At 42.0% G+C, this 21,064-nt stretch overlaps 1 protein-coding gene across 3 annotated transcripts in view; it reads left to right on the forward strand.

The window, feature by feature from the left end:
• Nucleotides 1–21,064, forward strand: part of DAAM1 (dishevelled associated activator of morphogenesis 1) — a 182,840-nt gene that overhangs the window by 85,617 nt on the left and 76,159 nt on the right. For all 3 annotated transcript variants that reach the window (XM_055538224.1, XM_055538225.1, XM_055538226.1), the window contains exon 3: nt 13,235–13,324. In XM_055538224.1, coding sequence (XP_055394199.1) covers nt 13,235–13,324 — 90 coding nt within the window. The remainder of the gene's footprint in view (nt 1–13,234; nt 13,325–21,064) is intronic.

Raw genomic sequence — 21,064 nt, forward strand, 5'->3', positions numbered from 1 at the left:
CTTCAAAGCTATATCTGAAATAGTCTTAAAGTGTTCAGTTGTCTGAAAGCCAAAAATCGTAGTCTAATGAAGGAATTGATATCAAAATTGTTCAATTGCCATGAGTTTAAAAATTCTTTTCAATTGACAAACTTATAAAACTCAAAAGAGAAAATTCTGTTCATGTAAAGGACATGGTTAATTGACAGAGAAGAAAAAAAATAGAGTAGATATTCCCTTGATACTGTGGTATTTTTGAAAAAATTAACTTGATGAGTTCATAAAGAAATGTTGGAACAGTATGAGAATGTGCAGTATATCACAAAAGGAAGTGGGAATGTAAATATGGGCTTAAATGGGTTCAGTGCTAAAATTGCTGTGGGATAGATGTGAACTATTGCCAGTATATAGTCAATTTAAAGATGAGCAAAAAATGATCCTAAATCTAGAACTTTATAAACAAATTATTTAGGGCCTGAGAAGAACTGATGGTTTGTGATATAGGGGATGTTGATATAGGGGGTTTTGCTTGCTTATATATGCTGTGCTTTTGAATTGAACTTTGCAATACATCCAGAAATCTAGTAGGATTGGCAGTAGATCTTCATTTCAATGGACAGTGTACATTTCTTTGAGGTCCTGTCTGCTTAGAGATAGTGAGACGGTCAAGATGGTCTTCAAAGTTTTTGGCTTGTCTTCTGATTCACTAAACAAATACAGAAAAGCTTAAGATAAAACCATAAACCATTTTATTCCTTCTAGTCCTAAATGTATATTTTATCTCATCAGGACCATTCCAAATGTCCTTTTATTCAAGTTGTTAAATTTACATTTTTTACTCTGTGTTAGGTACTTTGTTATCAATCCATTTATTTCTGGGTGCTTCTTAATTTAGAGCAGGGACTGAAATGCGGATGGGGGCTCAGGGAGGGATGGAGGAAAAAATCATGAAAACTTTATTTTAATACAAATTCTGCAAAACCATCTCTGAACTAATAATGTTATTGAGAAAATGGTTATGAGTCCCCTTGGCCTTGATGATTTTCATTACCCTGAGTCTTAAAGAGATGTTGAGAGGTATGTATCTACTTAGCTTTTGGCTTCAATTTAAAATCTGATTATTTAACTTAATCCTCAGGCTGCCATGTGTGAATTACACAGTCAGCAAACTGCGCTACTTGCCAAATCTTTACATGTCCCCATCCAGACCAGTATAGGTTTTAAAGACAGGGAGGATAATTTGATCTCCATAAGTGGTATGGTTTAGGTAAGCTTTCAAGTGTAATTTTGAAAATGTGTTTCAGTAATGGCTAGAACAATCTGGTAGTTTGTACAAATAAAGGTACTCAAGGATATATATTGATACACTGGGAGTCATTTAAATACCATTTGCTCTCATAAAACATATATCACACACCCTGCGGGAGGTGAATGCCCAATATATGGATCATGAATTGCAATCTAAACTGTCCCCAACTCTTTTTATCTTCTAGGCTTGAAGTCCCCTGCTTTTCCACATGCAGTTCCTCTGGAATTTCAAAGTGTTTCTTGATTTGTGTTGTAGGAGCTCAGTACCAGTTACATCTTTTAGTTACAATTTTCTGGCTCATGGATGAAGGGAGGAAGGAAAAAAAAAAAAAAATATATATATATATATATAACATATATTTTAGAAAACCAAATTCCTAAAAAAGTTGGAATTTTCCACCTCTTGTCTAATGTTAACTAAATCCACTGGAAACATCCTACAGCTGCTAGCTGTTTATTTCATTATACAATGTAATATTTAAGAACTAAACTGAACCAAACGAAGGTTATTTAGAATGTATACTTGCATTGTTTTCAGGAAAGATGGACATTTCTTGGGTATAGAAGAAAAAAGCAAGTCCTTTGCCATCTTTTAAACAATCAATTTAGTTTATTCACCTATGGACACTCATGTTAAATCCCTGTGAGCATGCACCTTTACAACGTCAGAGAGCAGAAGGGCACAGGCATCGAATCTGGCATTTTCACTCAAGATCCCCAGGGCCTTGAGCAGTGCCTGGTCCCGAGTCTATGGTCAGTAAATGCTTGTGGCCTGGATGAATAACTCACTACTGAAGGTTTATACATGATATGCTCAGGAAGATTTGAATAAATGTATGTGTGCATGCATGAATTAATGATGGCTGAATCATCCAACAGTTGGATTCCTATTCTGAATTATTCTTGAAGTAGTTGTGATAGGTTTGGGCTGGTTCCTGTACTCTTCCTGCGTCCATGTCCACCTTTTGTCAGTCTCTCTACTCTTCTTCATTTGGATGTCAGTTACCATGGGAGCACTGAAGGATAGCAGGTTAAAAGGCTGAGGATGTTGTTGTTATTCAGTTGTGTCCGACTCTTTATGACCCTATGAACTGCAGCACTCCAGGTTTCCCTGTCCTTCACTATCTCCCTGAGTTTGCTGAAACTCATGTCCATTGAGTCAGTGATGCCATCCAACCATCTCATCCTCCGTCGTCCCCTTCTCCTCCTGCCTTCAATCTTTCCCAGCATCAGGGTCTTTTCTAGTGAGTCAGTTCTTCTCATCAGGTGGCCAAAGTATTGGAGCTTCAGCATTCTTGTCTAAGAAATATTTTCCATCCTTGGCAGTCTCTCCACCCTATATTACATGGTAAAATAAGTAAATAGCTGCAGTGTGGGAGGAGACTCATTGTGCTAGATATCTTTTGACCCAACTAAAACTTAGAAGCGCCAGCTGAGCTGCTTAACAAGTCTAAGCAGGTCGGAGAGGCCTGGGGGAGAGCAGTGCTGGTGTTGCTGAAGAGGGACGCGTGTGTAACTTGGCTTCACACTTGCCCACAGGACCTTTCTTATCTCTTACTCTAGAAGCTGACTTGGTGTCTCAGGAGACAAAGTCCCTCCATTCAATCAGGAAAACACTGCTTAGAAATCTCGCAATTAAGCCTTGTCAACAGAAGTTGTACTAGATTATAAATATAAAAATTGGACATTTGGGTGGCTGGATTGCTGTTGGGAGTTGATTTCAGCATATATTTAGAATAAGGTGATTTCCTTTAGATTATTGGAAAACTGCTGGTGATGCAGACTAATTAAAAGTTAGTTAGTCTAATGAGTTTCTACTTGAAATAACACGAAGCCAAATAAGAAGCCTACAGGTTTCGCAGCAGACTTTTGTCTAGCAAACTGGATATAGTTTGCATTGCCTGCTATTCAGAGTAGGAAAGGAAATAGTGTAAAACAATTAACCGTGGGTTGTAAGAAACTAAAAATTATTTCTATTAGTCAGCCTTTGCTTGTGGGGTTTCTCAGTTATTATTTTTATATGTCAAATGAAAACACATCTGTCAGACACAGAGAACATTATTGTGTAGGTGGTGGTGAGTCATATTGTGGTATTTTCTGTAATGACTGAGAACGTTGGCAGAAATCTCACAGGCTGAAAACCTTTAAGGTTTATTCTCTGTGTGTACACATCTCTTTGGGGATTTAACACTCCCTGTTGTTTTCCATTTATGTCTGTCTTGACTGGTTAGGGACAGGTAATAATTCACTGAACACTCCTCTATTTAAACCAACAAAGGGCTTATCTAACTTTCAGGTTTCCAACCACCCCTAAGAAAATAAAATACTGTTCTCAAGGTCATGGTGGTTAAATTTTAAGAGCTGTGATGGCATTTCATGACTCGTGGATGTGGTGGCTATTTGCTGTGGGAAGGATGGATGTTCATAAATTTAATGAATTACTGCAGCTGAAAGGTACATTTTCTCCATACATTTATAGAAGTCTAATTTTGCTGCTGTTAAAGTGCCACCCTTCAGTCCTCTGTCCGCTTTGTCTGGCCCTTTCCGCTTTATGTGGTACTTATTCTGTGTCATGTGACTTCAGGCCTGACCATTTGTCCCTCCAAGAGGATTTGTCTTGTATGTGGTAGTGTTGAGTTGTGGGGTGGGAGATAAGGTTAGACGTGGGAGATGAGGGTGGATGAGGGAGAGGGCTAAACCCAGAGAAGGCACTGCTGCTGTTGGGTTTATGTGAGGTGAACCGGGGGGTTGCTGCCTGCTGGACATATGGGAGACTTTTGGTGGGTGGGGTCAGGATGGGTAACTTGGGCCTGTTTACTATGGGTAAATACCTGGTGTTTTTAATTTGAAGAAGAAAAGTTACCCTTGTGTGAATAATATAGTGTTAAAAAATACTGTGAGCTCTGTGCATTGAGTCAAATGGATGATTACCTTGTCAAGGACCATTTAAAAACCAAAGCCAAACAACCCCAAAACAGAAACATACACAAAACAGTGGGTTGATTGGCAGGGTAACCCCAAGGACCTGTCTTAGCTCTCCCTCTCTTCGTGTTTTTAATCTCTGTTTCCCACAGCATTCAACATGTGTCTTCCTACTTCTGTGTGATATAGAGTTAGCTTAACTCATCAGAAATAGGAATCCTGAATTCCTTCATTAGAGATTTCTGTTAGCTGAAAACTCACTTGTTGGCTCACCGAAATCTATTGACTTGGTAGATGTTCAAAAAATAAGTCCTTTAAATACAGCATTGAAGGTGTTATAAATAATTCCATATTTTAGCCTCACTCACATCTCTGAAAAGAGCTTTTCAACTCATTCAAAACCCTTATTGTATATTATTTCAAAATTCCTTCCTTTGCTTTATCTAGTGAATCAATCCATTTCCTTAGATTTATTTGCGCTATGCCAATTGTTTTCTGATTTATATAGATTTTTCTATAGAGTTGCCTGCTTACTCTAGAATGTAGAACTGGTGGGGTTTCTTTGTGCAGAATCTTTCCAAGTGGGGTTTATAACATGCTTTGTGAGAGATGAAGCCAGAACTTTAGTTCCCACAGCTGGACCTCCTTCAGCATTCTTTTCTTCTTAATAAAAAAAATGTCTAATTATTATGTTTTCCCCAAGCTAATAAAAATATAGGAAATAAGTGTTTTATAAAGATATGAAAAACATAATTGGTATCTTCCCACAGAAGAAAAGCCTTTGTTGGTTTCCATTTTTAAGAAACTTGCACTTTCTGTGGAGAAAAATGATTCTTGGTGCAGATGTTTCTTTCTTTACCATTCACTAAATCATTTTCCTTTAACTTTTAAAGCCCTATCCAAGAAGGAATAATATGGAAAAAAAAAATTATTTGGCCAATGAAAGGAGCTAGGCCATCTCAGTCTAAGGTATAGTAACAGGAACTAAATTTATTCTGTTTATCTTTGGATTAATTGCCAGCCCTCAAAACAATATCTGACATAGCCAGATTGCAAAAATTGGGGGTGGGGAGAGTAAGGTGAGAGGTTAGAAGGTGATCTAGAAGCAACCAGGATGTTTCTTGGGGTTGTGCTAAATACATTTGTTTGTTAATCTTAGTGAAAAAGATTGAGGGGAAGAGGAAATGAAAAGGGGGGGGGGCGACAAAGGATGAGATGGTTGGATGGCATCACTGACTCGATGGACTTGAGTTTGAGCAAACTCCGGGAGATAGTGAAGGAGGGGAAGCCTGGAGTGCTGTAGTCCATGGGGTCTCAAATAGTTGGATAGGACTATTGAACAAGTGAAAAACCTGACTATTAACCCACAGAAGGCCAGTACTCTTCTCTAGATCACTACTCAGGAGAAACAAAAAACACTGAAAAGTTTCTTCAGGACTTAAATTGTTATATTAACCTATCACCTAATTTAATTTTAAGGGACATTGGGGGAAACATTGCCCAACTCTTGGTCTAAATGGAATACATACTACTGGAGCCTACATAATTTTCAAGGGAAGGACAAGAATATTTCATGGAAGTGATCATGGTTTCAAACAGAAACTGTATTTAAGTTGTAACATTTCTCAAATTGAACCACTTACTCTAAAGAGGTTCACTTTTTCCCTTTCCTGCCTCTTCATACATTTTTTCCCAATGTTTCTTTTCTAAATAGATTCCTTGTTTTAGTTAACTGTTCAACCAGAATGATCTTTCCTTACTATGTACACTCGGCCCATTTTCTCTATTCTGAAATTTTTTGTTTTCCTGGGGCTCCATCAACCAGGCTTGATTTTTGTTTTTTAAGAACTTTATTGAGATATAACTTACATGCTGTAGAATTGACCCCTTGTAAGTGTACAGTTCAATGCATTTTAGTAAATTTATATAGTTTTGCAGTCATCACCACAATCCAGCTCTAGAATAATTTCATCACCTTATCTCCTCTTGGGTCCATTTGCAGTTAATCTCTGTTGCTGCCTCTAGCCCCAAGCAACCACTGATCTCCTTTCTACTTCTATAGATTGACTTTTTTTTCTTTAAAAATTCATGTAAAGAGATACTATCTGAGATGCTGTGATCCTAATTGTTTTGTTTTCCATGATTGCCTCTTTCAGTATTTGAATTATCAAAATGAAAAATCTCTTATAATATTACTTTGAAGTAATTTTGAAGAAACTAATGTATGAGATGATTTCAAATTAGTTTATACTCTGTTCTTTTTCCTCCTTTCATCAATTGTGCTTTCATTCCCCAGCTTGCCTAGCAGGGTATCTAAATGAGTGCAAGTAGCTGAAAAAGAAAGTAGCCAAAAGCAGTCCATCCCTTTTGTAACCAAAGAACGACCCCAGGAGTAGTGTCTGTGAAATAGAGTATAGATTCAGACATAGGAGGTAAAGCTAAAGCTGAAGTGAAGTGAAATCGCTCAGTCGTGTCCGACTCTTTGCAACCCCATGGACAGTAGCCTGCACCAGGCTCCTCCATCCACGGGATTTTCTAGGCAAGAGTACTGGAGTGGGTTGCAGCTTCCATAAGAAACCATAGAGTTTTGTTTTGTTTTATCTGCAGCTTGCAAAGATTTCTTACAGAATAAAAAGCACTAACTTTAATAAAAGAAAAAATATTATGAAGTTGTATTGCATAAAAAACGCTTAGTGATCAAAATAGACTTAACAAAATAAAAAGGCACAGGTAAGGCAAAATACTAGCAGTACATACCTCTGCCAAAGGACATGTTTTGCAACAATAAGACAGGCAACCCATAAGAGGGCAAAAGATTTGAATAGATATATCAAAAAAGAATATGTGTGAATGTCATGTGAACTTGTCACAAGGCATACTCAGCATCAGGTGTCATCAGGAAAATGCAAATTACAACTGCATTGAGGTACCACTTCACGTAAGTTGTGCTGTCACTTCAGTGGTATCTGACTCTATGTGACCCCGTGGACTGTAGCCCACCAGGCTCCTCTGTCCATGGGATTCTCCAGGCAAGAATACTGGAGTGAGTAACCATTCCCTTCTTCAGGGGATCTTCCTGACTCAGGAATCTAACCTGCATCTCTTATGTCTCCTGGGTTTGCAAGCAGGTTCTTTACCACTTGCAGCACCTGGAAAGCCCTGCTGCTGCTGCTAAGGCGCTTCAGTCGTCTCCGACTCTGTGCAACCTCATAGACGGCAGCCCACCACGCTCCGCCGTCCCTGGGATTCTCCAGGCAAGAACACTGGAGTGGGTTGCCATTTCCTTCTCCAGTGCATGAAAGTGAAAAGTGAAAGTGAAGTCACTCAGTCGTGTCTGACTCTTAGCGACCCCGTGGACTGCAGCCCACCAGGCTCCTCCGTCCATGGGATTTTCCAGGAAAGAGTACTGGTGTGGGTTGCCATTGCCTTCTCCATGGAAAGCCCTAGGATGACTAAAATTTTAAAGATATAGTACCAAATGTTTGTGAGGATGTGGAGTAACCCAAACTGCTATATGTTGCTGGTGGGAGAGTAAAATGGTACAATCAGTTTCTAAAGGTTAAAGTGCAAAAAACTTCAATGTATACCTTTGCCAAAACACAAAAATTGTTTACTCTGCGTACATGGGTGCTAAGCCGCCTCCGACTGTTTGCGACCCTATGGACTGTAGCCCACCAGGCTAAAATCTCTTATGTCTCCTGCACTGGCAGGCGAGTTCTTTACCATTAGTGCCACCATCTTACTGCAAAAAAAAAAAAAAAGGAAGGGAGGATGGGTTTGAATTATTGAAATGCATTGATCTTTGCTATGTCCCATAATAACCCCTCTCCCTCCTTTTCAGATACCCACCTGCCCTCACCTTAGTTTTTTCTTCAGTCCAACTATATATCAGATATTGTTTTGGGTCCTGGCAACTAATGCAAAGATAAATAGAACAAATTTCATTCCTGCTGTCTGGAGATGAGTCTAGGAAGGGAGTCAGACATGCCAATGTGATTGTGATTAATGCAAGTGTGATAACTGCGGCAATGTGATTAATGCCAAAAGGTTAGTGGGAGAGCAGAGAGGGGTACCCCCACCCGCCAAGGTAAGTCAGGTAGGCTGCCTGGGGGACAACTGATCCCTTGTAAAAGCTTAGATAGCTTGTAAAAGCTTAGATACCTTGTAAAAGCCAGAATACTGGAGTGGATAACCTTTCCCTTCTCTAGGGGATCTTCCCAATCCAGGGATCGAACCCAGGTCTCCTGCATTGCAGGCGGATTCTTTACCAGCTGAGCCACAAGGGAAGCTCAAGAATACTGTAGGGTAGCCTTTCCCTTCTCCAGAGGATCTTCCGACCCAGGAGTCTAGCCGGGGTCTCCTGCATTGCAGGCAGATTCTTTACCAACTGAGCTATCAGGGAAGCCTCCAAAGCTTAGATAAATGGGACTCATTCTTAGATATGGTGGGAAGGACTGTTTGGAAAAAGGTTTCAGAAATGGGCAACTTGTGATCCCAAGTGCTGAAAGTTGCCTGCTGGGGGAGGAGGAGGTGAGGTGGGGCAAGTCAGCAAAGGCCGTATCATGAAGGGCCCTACCTACCAGCTAAGGAATTTGGACTTTATCCTGAGAAGAAGAAGAATTGTTGAAGCCTTCTATCATCTCGTCTTCCTAACTGGAATCTAAATTCCATGCAATTGGGGTCTGTTATTCATCTTTGCATCCTTTGTAATGTCTGGCCATGGTCCTGGAATGGGTAGGACATGGAGTAGGTGTTGATTGATCTCTAAGGCTGTGTGATAGTCTCTTCCAATCTTGCAGGCTTGTTTCAAGCCATATTATTAAACCAGAGTGAGTCAGAGCAAAGAAACTTTTGGAATGGAGGGGTGGGGGTCTCATTACACTCTGGGCATTGTGCCTAGGCACTCCCAATTATTATTTAATCCATGTCACCCCTCCTTGCTCAGATTTGCCAGTGACCTCTGATTGCTCTTATGATAAAGACCAACGTTCACAGTGGCCTGCCTGCAAGGCTGCTGTTCACTGTCTGTGATGCTTTTGACCTATTTAATTTCTATTCATTTCTCAGGTCTCACTTCAATCACAGCCTTCCCTGCCCCATGACTCCCCGTAGCAAATGGCCTCTGGCAGCTCAACTCTGTGTGCTCGTCCCTGGAATCCTGTGATTATTTGATTTCTATTCTGCCCCTTCAAGCATATGAGCTCTGTGATACCTTTCTATTCCCTGCACCTAAAATGCCTAAATTTAGTGGATGCTTGAATGTTACATAATCCATAACAGCCAGACCTGGAACTCAGGGGTATCTGACAACAAAGTCTCCCTCTTTGTGTAAATAGACACTCAGCAGGCCCAGTGGGCCGCCAGTGCAGCTCAAGGGTGTGTTTTTCCTACTGACGTCAGTGTCATGGTTCTCCCCACCTGTTGAGTGATCAACAGAATGAACAGGCTAGTGGTTAAGGACATGGGATCTGGAACCAGACAGTCTAGCCTCAAGTTCCTCCTCCACCATTTACTAGCTGTGTTACCTTGAACAGGCTATTGAATCTGTCTGATTCAGTTTCCTGGAAAATGGGATACTACTACGCACTTTATAGGATTATTATGAGGATAAACTAAATTAATCCATAAAAACATTGCTACTAAGCACACAGAAAGTGCTCAGTAATTGTTATGCTATGCTATGCTAAGTCACTTCAGTCGTGTCCTACTCTGTGTGATCCCACAGACAGCAGCCACCAGGCTCCCCCGTCCCTGGGATTCTCCAGGCAAGAACACTGGAGTGGGTTGCCATTTCCTTCTCCAATGCACGAAAGTGAAAAGTGAAAGTGAAGTCGCTCAGTCGTGTCCGAATTGTTAGCTGTTACCATTACCACTATCCATGTATTCCTTCCTATTGTCTTACTGTAATCCCACATTACATCCAGAGGGCCTAAGTGTGTGCACGCTCAGTTGTGTCTTACTCTGTGTGACCCCATGGACTGTAGCCCGCCAGGCTCCTCTGTCCATGGGATTTCCCAGGCAAGAATACTGGAGTGGGTTGCCCTTTCCTCCTCTAGGGGATCCACCCGACCCAGGGATCAAACCTGCATCTCCTGCATTGGCAGGCAAATTCTTTACCCGGTGAGTCACCTGGGAAGCCTAGAGGGCCTATAGCAATTTTTAATTATTTTATGGAAATTCTCTCCTTGCATGAAGCCATCTGCTCTAAAGTTCTAATTCAACCATGTCTTCTCAATTCAAAATTGGTCATTTGTGTCTCAGCAGAAGCAGAAGTTTTCTAACTCTAACAGCAAAATATAGTAATATTAATACTTTTTGCTGTGAGTTTCGAGGTTTTTAGGATTCACATGTTTCTTGACACCTCTGCTCAGTTAGGAAAAACAGTAATGCAGTGTAGTAAAGGATACAATATTAATAGCACTGTTCTCTCACAAATCAGGGCTTCCCATGTAGCTCAACTGGTAAAGAATCCACCTGCAATGTAGGAGACCCCAATCTGATTCCTAGGTCGGGCAGATCCCCTGGAAAAGGGATAGGCTACCCACCCCAGTATTCTTGAGTTTCTGTTGTGGCTCAGCTGGGAAAGAATCCACCTCCAATGTGGGAGACCTGGGTTCGATCCCTGGTTTGGGAAGATCCTCTGGAGAAGGGAATGGCTACCCACTCTTGTATTCTGGCCTGCTGAATTCCATGGATTGTATGGAGTCTCAAACATGACTGAGCGAGTTTCACTTTCACTTTTCTCTCACAAATCACAACCCTTTTCCCCAAACTAAGCACCATATTATTGAGCTATTTGAATAACTGACCTGACTCCACAATCCCACCCCAAGAAAACCCTAATTGTTGGGAAGTGCTTTATGTTGCCATATCCTCCTATTCATCAGTAGATGAGAACAGGTATAACTTACAGGAAATTAAAAAAGGAAGAAAGGGGAAAAAATAATTATTTCACATATGTATATAACAGTTGCATAACAAAATTTTAACATTTTTAACATGTTCCCTTATAATGGAATTTTCTGTAAATATTTTTTATTCCTTCCTTGGTTTTACATTGTTGAAATTCTTAACTAGTTTCCAGTGGTTAGTGTCTGAGTGTGTGTTTTAGTGACTTAACCGCTTACCTTGCTCTTAAAAGAAAATAGCATCTTTTTTAAAGATGAGAGAACTAACCACAGTACATTTGCCCCTCCCTGTGCCAGGCATTACTACCTGAGTTGATGTTGCAAATCCTCACAGAGCCCTGAAATGATAGGCCCATCCTGGAGATGAGGAAACAGAGGCTTAATGAGATGAATTTTCCCAGGCAGCCAGCATGTATCAGACCTTGTGTGTCTAGGCCCTGGAGGTGCAGGGGTTAACAAGATCAGGGCAAAAGGGATAACGAGAAATAAGCCTGGCAATTAAGTTGGGGTTATAAATGGAAGACCTCAAAAGACTGGCTGAGGGATGTATAATTAATTTTGCAGGCAGTGTGGAACTAATGACATTTTGTACTTCCTCCCACTTTCTCAGTCCTCAACACTGGGCAATCAGTGATGTAAGGAACCTTCCAGGTGATTCCATTGCTCACTCAAGTCTGAGGATCACTGGCGTAACGCGTCAGTGGTCATGATGTAGCAAGGATCAGAAGGGTGAGAAGGAACTGGGGAGGCTGGTGCCAGAGCCAAGGCAGAGGTGATTACGGCATAAGTTTGGGTGGCTTCACTGGAAACAAAACAAAGGGAAAATGTGAGCTTTTTTTCAAGGAAGTAATGATAGCACTTGATGATCCAGCAGAGGCGGAACTGTAAGATGGTAGAGCTGCATTATATGCCTCAGTTAGCTGAACCTTATTATTGTGCCTTAATTTATAGTAATTTAATATGTCTCACACCCATCAATCTCCCGCTCTTAACTAGATTCAACTTCCCTATAGGAATAAAATTGTACCAGGTGCTCAATACCAATAATAATGTTGACCATGGAATGAGTTATTAAATGCCAAGAACTGTTCCCTATGCACTTTATAGTCATTATCTCATTGTTGTTCATTAGTTATAGATGTTCATAAATTGCCTTCCCTCAGTGTTCAATCTACGCTGCACACCACTATAAAATTAATGTTTCCAGACACTGATCTGAGAGACTGAGAGTCTGGGCTCAGGAGTCAGACAGCTCTAGGCTTAAACTCCAAGCCCCATCATTTACCAGGCATATGTGGTCTTTGAGCAGGTTGCTTACCCAACCTTCTGCCAAAACTTCCCCCAGCTGTATTACAACAAGTATTATTAATACAAGGGGGGTGTGATCATGAGTGGAACTCAGGGTTATTATGAGAGCTAAACGAGAAAATGACTGCACAGTGCTTGACATTTGAAGTACTGAATAAATATTGGTGATACAGATGTCACTCCCTTTCTCAGAACCTTCACTGGCTCTTCTTGGTCAAGAAAATAAACTCCTTAATCTGGCCTTGAAGATTGTCCACAGAGTCACTCCTTACCTCCCAAAGCTTTTATCTGATGGTTCTTTGCATAAACCAGTGCTTCAGCTAAGCTGGTCAGTGTCCCCTAGATACTCTAATTCATTACCACATCCCAACCCGTGGTTTTCTTCTTCCGCCCGTCTCATTATGTCCCTCAGGGCCCATCCCAGTTGTCAGTGTTTGTAGGGCCATCCTTACCAGTCCTTCATCTGTAAAATGAGTAAATCCTTCCAAACTCTGGAGCTTTAAAGACCTTTAATGTTCAATGGACCCTCTGTAGCAGTACACATTGGTCCAGGACAACTCTGTCCGTGCCCAGCCTGCTTTCCCCACCCTTCGGTAAGTGTAGGGCTGCGCTGGGTGCCCAGCCCAAGGCCAGGGACCTGCTTTCTTAATGCTGGTAACAGACACTGGCACTTAGCAGCTTCTTGGTCTTTCGTAAGTTCATTTGAATACGGGTTGGCTTTGTTTTCTCACTCTGGTGATACTGATAAAACTTCCCTTATAGGAATAACGGTTAATTTGTAAAATAATTATTATTATTTGTCTTCTCAGGATGAACTTGACCTCACAGACAAACACAGGGAAGCCATGTTTGCACTTCCAGCAGAGAAAAAATGGCAGATATACTGTAGCAAGAAAAAGGTAAGATATTCATGATGATTATGGTTAACTGGAAAATTATCATTGTTTTGATGAACTTTGCTCTCCCATTTCACCACCAGACTTCAGGCAGTTCTTTATAATGTAAAAACCAGATTGAATGTGCCCAATTGTGGCCTTAGCACTACATGTGGTAAAGGGCCAGCTCCTCGGATGTTGATTTTATCAACACTTCATTGCAACCCCCTCACCTCACACCATTATTCATAACCTTGTGTATGAGACCCCTAAATAACATCAGCTCACAGAAGGTTGACGTGTTTTTCCAAAACTTGCCCTTTACATGAAAGTTTGTATGTAGGTAGGTGAGGACCAGCATTGTGGTTTCACAGCTGCAGTTTTCCCCGCTCTCTGGGACTACCTTCGAACAACTTTCCATTTGACCGTCTCTAAGATGTGGCCTTGTCCTCGTGGTATGAAGTGGCTGTCCATCCATTTCAGGTTCCAAACTGGGGCTGGAGGAAACGGGGAAGGCGCAGCTCCCCACCCCCGCTCTTAGGGCCACATCGGGAGTCGCAGACCTGAGTTCCCTCACATCCCACTGTTAGCTACATGGCCACACCCCCCTGCCAGGAATGCTGTCTTATTCTGGGTGGTCATCCGCACTTAAAAGCTGGGGATTCTGGTACGTTTGGAGGAGGAGAGAAAGGAATTCATGGGGTAGAGAAAGTACTTAACTTTCTTCCCTAGCCTCCGTGGCACTAGGCACCACCCATGGACTGTATCTCCCACAGTAAAGCTCACCCTGCCATCTTTCAAACACGGTGGCAGATTCTGCGACTGTTCTCTCACCCATTTTTGGAACCACTTGTGTTCATGGCCAGTTTTTACCACTTTCCTATCTGTTCTAGGGGAGACTTACATCAAGACAGGGAAGCAGAAAGGGCAGGGCTGGTTCCTAAGGGAAACGATACCTCTCCAACCAGAGTGGGTGCTGGATTACTCACCTCTGGAAGCAAAGAAACTGGAACAAGCTATAACAATCCAGTATCTTGAGAAGACACAGTATCAGCCAGGGAAACCTTTCCTTAGTGGATTAGGATGCATTGGAGGACCTCCATTTGCCCCCCTGGTTCCCACCCCCGCACCACGCTGCCTTGTGTAATTGGCATGCCCCGTCCTGGGAGCGTCTCTCCAGCAGTGAACCTTCCTGTATTCCTCTCTTACCAGGCTTTATAACCCTTGTAACACCAGCATCTGATACCTGGAAGTGAAGGTATGATGAATGAACCACTGAGTTGTTGGGTTTATACCTACCTCTCAAACAAAGTAAAGCACATTTGATTTTCCATGTGAACTATTGTAATTGATAAAACTACATGTGGGATTTTGTTCCAAGGGTCTTTGCTGAGAGATGTGTCCAACTGTAGCCTCTTAAGATAACTTCTGAGCCACTTAGATCATGTCAAGCATTAAGGGTTCCTAATGCAGTGGTAACCAGTAAGATGTGTTTGTGAATGAGTGTGTCCTCTTCTTTCTCTCTGTGAACATCTTACCAATGGGAAGACCTCTCTTCTGGCAAACTGATGGGTCGTCGCTCAGGAAAGAGATTTTAAATGGAAAAATTTTTTAATGAAAATTAAAATGTGCTCGGTTCTGATAGTAATAATGTTGAATGGTCTTGAAAACAAGACAACTTTTCAGGCAGCTGCCTTCAAGACCTGGCCCCTACAACTGAGAAAGAAAAATCCTTAAGTGCCTGAGTACACAGAGGACATTGTCTATTTTGGCTCAAACGAGCACAGATTTTTTTCTCAAAATTAGGAAACAATGTGAAGTGGGATTGAGAATATGCATTAGAGGAGAGGAAGGGGCAGGAGAATGGGAGCAGCTTACCGAAGGGAAAGTTTTCTTCTTTCCCAGATTTTATTACACCCTTGACGGCAATTGAAAGTTAATCATGGAAACTACTGCCCCTTAGATTAGAAACGGCAAGCCCTGGAGGATAGAAACGACCTCGGCCTCACAGCTGCTGCTCATTTTTCAATTTCCTGGCCTATCAAATCCTCTTTCAGACCTTGTCTCCTATGTGCGTGGTGGGGTTGGCTTTTTGTAGGCGAGTGGATGTAGATGTGGCCACTGGCCTCAGAATCCCATTTCCTGACGGATGGGTTATTCCTGCGAGTACCTGGCCCAATTGTGCAGATCTTTGGGAAAGCAGTTTTCCGGTTAGCTTCATTCCAGCAGCTTGGATTCCCTTTATGACTTAGCAATAGTGTGACTGAGTGGAAAAGCCATCTTAACTCTTTGGAGAATCCTGGGAGTTTATAGATCTGCGCAACTTTAAAATGGCTTGACTGAGGATTTTATTGATTAGAGCTTCTCAGACTGTTAAAACTATGCTGTGCTTTGGGTCTACAACTGACCTTTTGGTACCCTGTAATAAATAGAGAAATAACAGAATAGGAGAACACAAAACCCTTTGCAAGAAAAAGGCCCGATGCTTGGCCCTCTTCAGAGAACCTTGCTTCCTTCAAAATGGGTTGCCCATTCTCAGAAGGGAGCCCACAGTGGCCATCCTTACCACCAAGAACAGACTGTTTTCCTTGGACCATCTCTTGGGTATAGCCTTTTCAAATCAGACTTGTCACCAGCAAGCCTGACCACATCCATTTCTCAGGCCAAGGGAAAGCTACACCCCCATGGCCCCTTCAGACTTTCCATCTTTCAAGATTAGAACTCAGAGCATCATAGATGTTCTCACACATAGTGAAGCCATAGAGTAAGGGCCCACGAGCGCCAACAGAAACAGAGCTGGGGAAACGCAGGCTTTCTGCATAAAAGTGCACAGCAGTTGTGGAGACAAACGGCACTGGGAACTGAAGATGGGGCCTGGCCTTCCTCGGCCAAGTGGCTCTTTTCCATCCAATAGAGACTTGAGTCCCAGCAGTGGCTATCTGCTTATCAAGCTCTGTGTTCATTTCTCAAACAGCTTTATCCGAGTCCTCTGGTTGAAAACCCATTTCCAGAGCCAAAACGAAAGCTGCAAAAGTGTTCCTGGGGCTAAAAGAATTGGAAAGAAATTAATTGGAATTTTGCCTAATTAAGTAATCCGGGGGGAGAGCAAGAGATGGATGTTGCGGCCTTGTTGAAAGTCCATACAAATCTGTAAAAATGACTAGAGGGGTTTGGTCAGCCGTGGTTTGTCGTATGCAGCAGTCCACTGTCAATTTTTTTTAACTTTTACGAAAGGTCCAAGGAAAGGCTCTGTTGGTGGAGCTGGGGGTATTTTCAAATAGGAAATGTTTGTGGTTCTTATCTTTAAAGGTAATTCCCTTTTTAGTTCCAATCACAACATGCTCTTTTGTTTAAGTGAGGTTTTTCCCAGTCTTCGGCCAGAAACTGCATCTGTTAACAATCTTTTGGATTTTAAACTGAAGCTTTTTAAACAATGAACCATCTGACCACGAAAGGCATCTGGCCATGCTGTATTTGCTTATTGTTAACATGATTTTTAAAGCCTGGGAAAAGTAAGGAGTAAGGTCTTCAGAGAGGAGAAACTAAGATGGTATACACACTGTATTATGGCGACAGCAGTCTTACCAGCCCAGGCAGAAATCTTCTTGAGTCACACTTCTTCACAGGAGCAGTTGCAGTAGTTGTGTCACTTAACCAGTCCTTCAAAGTGTCCAGAAAATGCTTTTTCCCTCTCCACGAGCTTCAGAGTTCACAAAGTCCGTGGATGGAATTAGAAGCTGTGAGCTGTAGTAACATCAGATATTTGAGGCAAAGATCAGAATTTGACGACCGCACCTAATGTTTCCTCCATGCATTTCTGATCCCTAAGCCAAGGCTTAAGTAAATGGCTCTGGATTCTCCATATTACATTTCTGTATCTTTTGAGGTCTGCTTTGGAGAAGGTGAGTTTTTGCTGTGTTGCTGAGTTTGTTTGACTCTGGTTTAATTAAATCACTCAAGAACCTTGTCTAACTTGGCTGCAGTTGAGCCTTTCAGCTTTGTGGGAAGTGCTGATCTGGTGCTAGGCATGTTCAGAAGACATCAAGGAAAAGTGGCTGAGAATTCTCCTGGTACCTTTCATTCACTTCCTTTATTTGGTTTGCATATCCTTATTGGATCACTTCCCCAGTCTGCTCCACAAGAAGGAATTCTCCTTTACCACATACACAAAAAAAGCAATGCATTGTGAATGGTCATAAGGATCTTTCAGATGCATTCAGAGCACAAGGAGGAAGTGGTTTGATCAAAACAGGGATTTAAGGGAACATGCTAGTAGTGGAATTAAAGACAAAGGAACCATCAGTATTCTACAGGACTGTCAAACAAACCAGCTGTACAGCAAGGAAGTGATAGGTTAATGGTCTGGTTGTTGCCAGTCTCCTGATGGAAAGCAAAGAGGGATAAGTTAGGTCTCCTCTTCTCTGGAGAAGGAAATGGTAACCCACTCCAGTATTCTTGCCTGGAGGAGGAGCCTGATGGGCTACAGTCCATGGGGTCCCAAAGTTGGACACAACTGAGCGACTAACATGGTCCTTCTTTACCGTAATTATTTGAATATTCAGTAGAATGAGCCTTAGGTTTTCAGGTGCCCACTTTGCTAGATGTCGGAGATTTGGGAGAGAGAGAAAACTAGGTATCTGTAACTGTTTCTGGACTTCTTTAGAAATACCTGGTTTGGTCTCCTACCTTTGAGTTTTCACCCTGATAATGGATTCCAGTTGGGCTTTGTGGTCCTAAGTGCTAAGAGGTTACAGAATGTGGCAGACTTAAAAATGATCAGAAATAAGACTGGCCTGTTTTTCTGACTCTGCTTCTCTGAGAATACATGAGGGAAGCACAGTAACTGGAGGAGAGTGGGTATCACTAGGTTCTGAAACTCCCTGCCTTGTTTACATATTCCCGGGCTGTGAGAGGTGAGGATGCGTGTTTAATCCCAGACTGAAGCAGTGAAAAAACAACACGCTTTGCAGATCTGGTGTTTCAGCCAATGAAGCAGTGCAGTTGGCAAAGGGCTAGTTGGTTTGTGTGTCACCCTGATGTGTACTGAGTATCTGGGGCAGAATATTGGCTAGATGCTGAACATGATTAAACAAGTCAGATTTCCTTGCTGGAGTGGATGGTCCAGGTAGAAGCAGATGAATTCAAATAACTGCCAGGTCTTTCCATAAGCTCCATTCTAAGGTAAGCAGACTCTAGGGCACAGAGGAAGGAGCCTCCAAGCCTTGGGGTGTTCGTGTGTGATGGAGACACAGGTCCTTCATCACCGTGACCACTTCCAGGGCTATGCCAGCAAGGGAGCTGATGTCATGCTTTCATCCCATCATCTAGAACGGGCTCCTTTTCCAACAGCTGAGCTATGTTCACACACACTGTACAGTTTCCCTCTTCACTTGTACTTTGTTCTTTGTCCGTTCTGCCAGTGCCTAAAAGGTCAAGTTTAGACTGTTGGGTAATCTGATCTTTACTAAACACAGTTTCTAGAGCTTGTTAGGAAATCAATGGAGAGGCTTAAGCTTTAGAAAAATGAAGACACTGAGGGGAAGATTGAAATAACTGAGGTTTATTCAACCCAGAGAGGTCAAGTGAAAACACCAACTCAAGCTATGCACGCAGTGTCCATAGCAGTGAAACTGTGGTGTCTGTCACAATATGGCCAGTTCTAGTTGGTAAAGAGCAGCTGCCTCAAGCCCTCCCAATAAAAACTCTCCTGACAATCTGACCTTCCCCGCAAGGGCCAACCAGTCTTCCTTCATGATTCAGGGACTCGAGGGCTAACTCCTGGCAAGACAGGTAGGGGACAGCAGGACTCTGTTCCCACATTGTATTATTAGTTCCAATTCACTGATACCCAGGTTATACTGTTAATAAATGTTTTGAACATTGGCCTAAGTATGAGATGCTGATAGATCTAAAGATGGTGGCCAAAATAATTTGATAATATGTATCCAGAGTCTGGAACATGCATCTTCCAGGAGTTGATCTCATGGTAGTGATGAAAGAAAGATACAGGCCAAGAACTATGTGTGGGGTGTTCTTTGCAGTGTTGTCTCTGAAAGCCAGTGATGGTCAACAACGTAGAGGGAGATGATTATATTATAGAATGAAACCATAACAGTATCTTGCTGCCACTGAAAAGTCATGCTTTCAAAGAAATTTTGAAGACCTGGGAAATTGCTCAGAATGAAATGAAGGTTTAACAAGAGAAATAAAACTGTAATTGGTACCATCAAAAATATGCAAAAGAAACTTTCTATATCTATAGAAGTAGACAGACAGAAACTGTTGTTTGGTGGGATTATGGGTGGTTTATTTTGATTTATTTTTTTCTTTATACAAATATTTCCCAAATGTACCAATAGTCATTATTCTCACTCCTACCTTGGGATAAGGGGTTTTTTTTTTTTTTTTTTTTGATGGTAAAAATAGAATTTCTCTTTTTAAAAAACATGTATAGTTTGTCAGGTTTCAGTCAGAAAAGCAAGGCTGCTGAGGAAAACACATGCTGAGGGAAATCACATGCAAAGAGATCAACCCTTAATGTAATCACAGAAACTAGCTAAGCACTTCCTGTAAAGCTACTGTCTTTGCTTCTAATGCTGGAGCTTTATGTCCTTGGAGCAGGCAATTGGGAGGGAGGGTGGATGTAAAGAGAAGGGAACAAGGACAGGCTGGAGTCCACAGGGACAGACTGACTCATGTGGCAGGTCCCACTGGCTGACCCTGGACTGGGTGTCCTGCAGAAGCCTGAGCCATTAGTCATGGAGTTCAACACCCACATGCGCGTGCGCACTCATACAAACACACATACACCCCTGGCCAAGGAGAAGCTGGAGGAGGATCCAGGGGAAGGTGGAGCAGTTGTATACCTGCCTACTGATTCACACCAATGAGGTGAGCCAGCTGGTAAGGACAATGCCTATAAACTACAAAATGGCCTCTGCTTCACTGCCACCCTGCACATCTTCCCCATAAGAGTCTCTTGTGGCTTGCCCTCCCTGAAGCCTGTAGGCAGTTGGCTCAGCCTAGACAACTTGAACATTGCAAAGCCACTTCATATTTCTCTTTGAAATTAGGAGGAAAAATAAATATCATTTAAAGTATAACCAGTGCTTGTGTTGTCAAGACAACTCTGGCATTTTTTTTTTTTATCTTTAGCTCAAGGGCCCTTTATTTATTTACTCTTCCTTGGGAGGATTAAAACAAAGGTGAATCTGTAAACCACCCAGAATTTTTCAATACCATTTATCTCTTTAAGCAGTGACTGAAAGCATGGTGACTCTTGGTCCTGATGAGATGGCCTCAGCTTTCTGCCGAGAAGTCTGCTGAAGGGAAACTGTTTCTCATGGCCCTTTCTCCCCTAAGTAGCATAATCTCATGGCCAATGCCCCATTTTCTGTCTTTATTTTCTTTCTGTTACAAAAGCCAATGCTATCAAAATGAACACCAGTTTTTAGAATTGGAGTCCAAAAGTCATGGATTCTCCGTCTCTGGCAGCCCTTAAACCAAAGTTGTATCCCTGTCAAAGGCAGGTGGTTCACGAGGATTTACTTATCTCCTCTTCCTATAATCTTTGTCTAATAATATCATTTGGGTGCCGTTTTTCCTCCAGTGTTACCAGTTCTATCATTCTAGCTGTGCCTGCTACCACTCCTGCTGTGGGCTGTCCAGATGGTCCTGAACGCAAAGTTTGTGTTGTCATTAACATTGACTCAGCTCAATGAAGAAGTGGAGAACAAGCTTGACCATAGAATGAACCAAAGCATA

This window comes from Bubalus kerabau, chromosome 10 (assembly GCF_029407905.1).
Source record: "Bubalus kerabau isolate K-KA32 ecotype Philippines breed swamp buffalo chromosome 10, PCC_UOA_SB_1v2, whole genome shotgun sequence".
In the NCBI taxonomy this organism is placed as follows: domain Eukaryota; kingdom Metazoa; phylum Chordata; class Mammalia; order Artiodactyla; family Bovidae; genus Bubalus; species Bubalus kerabau.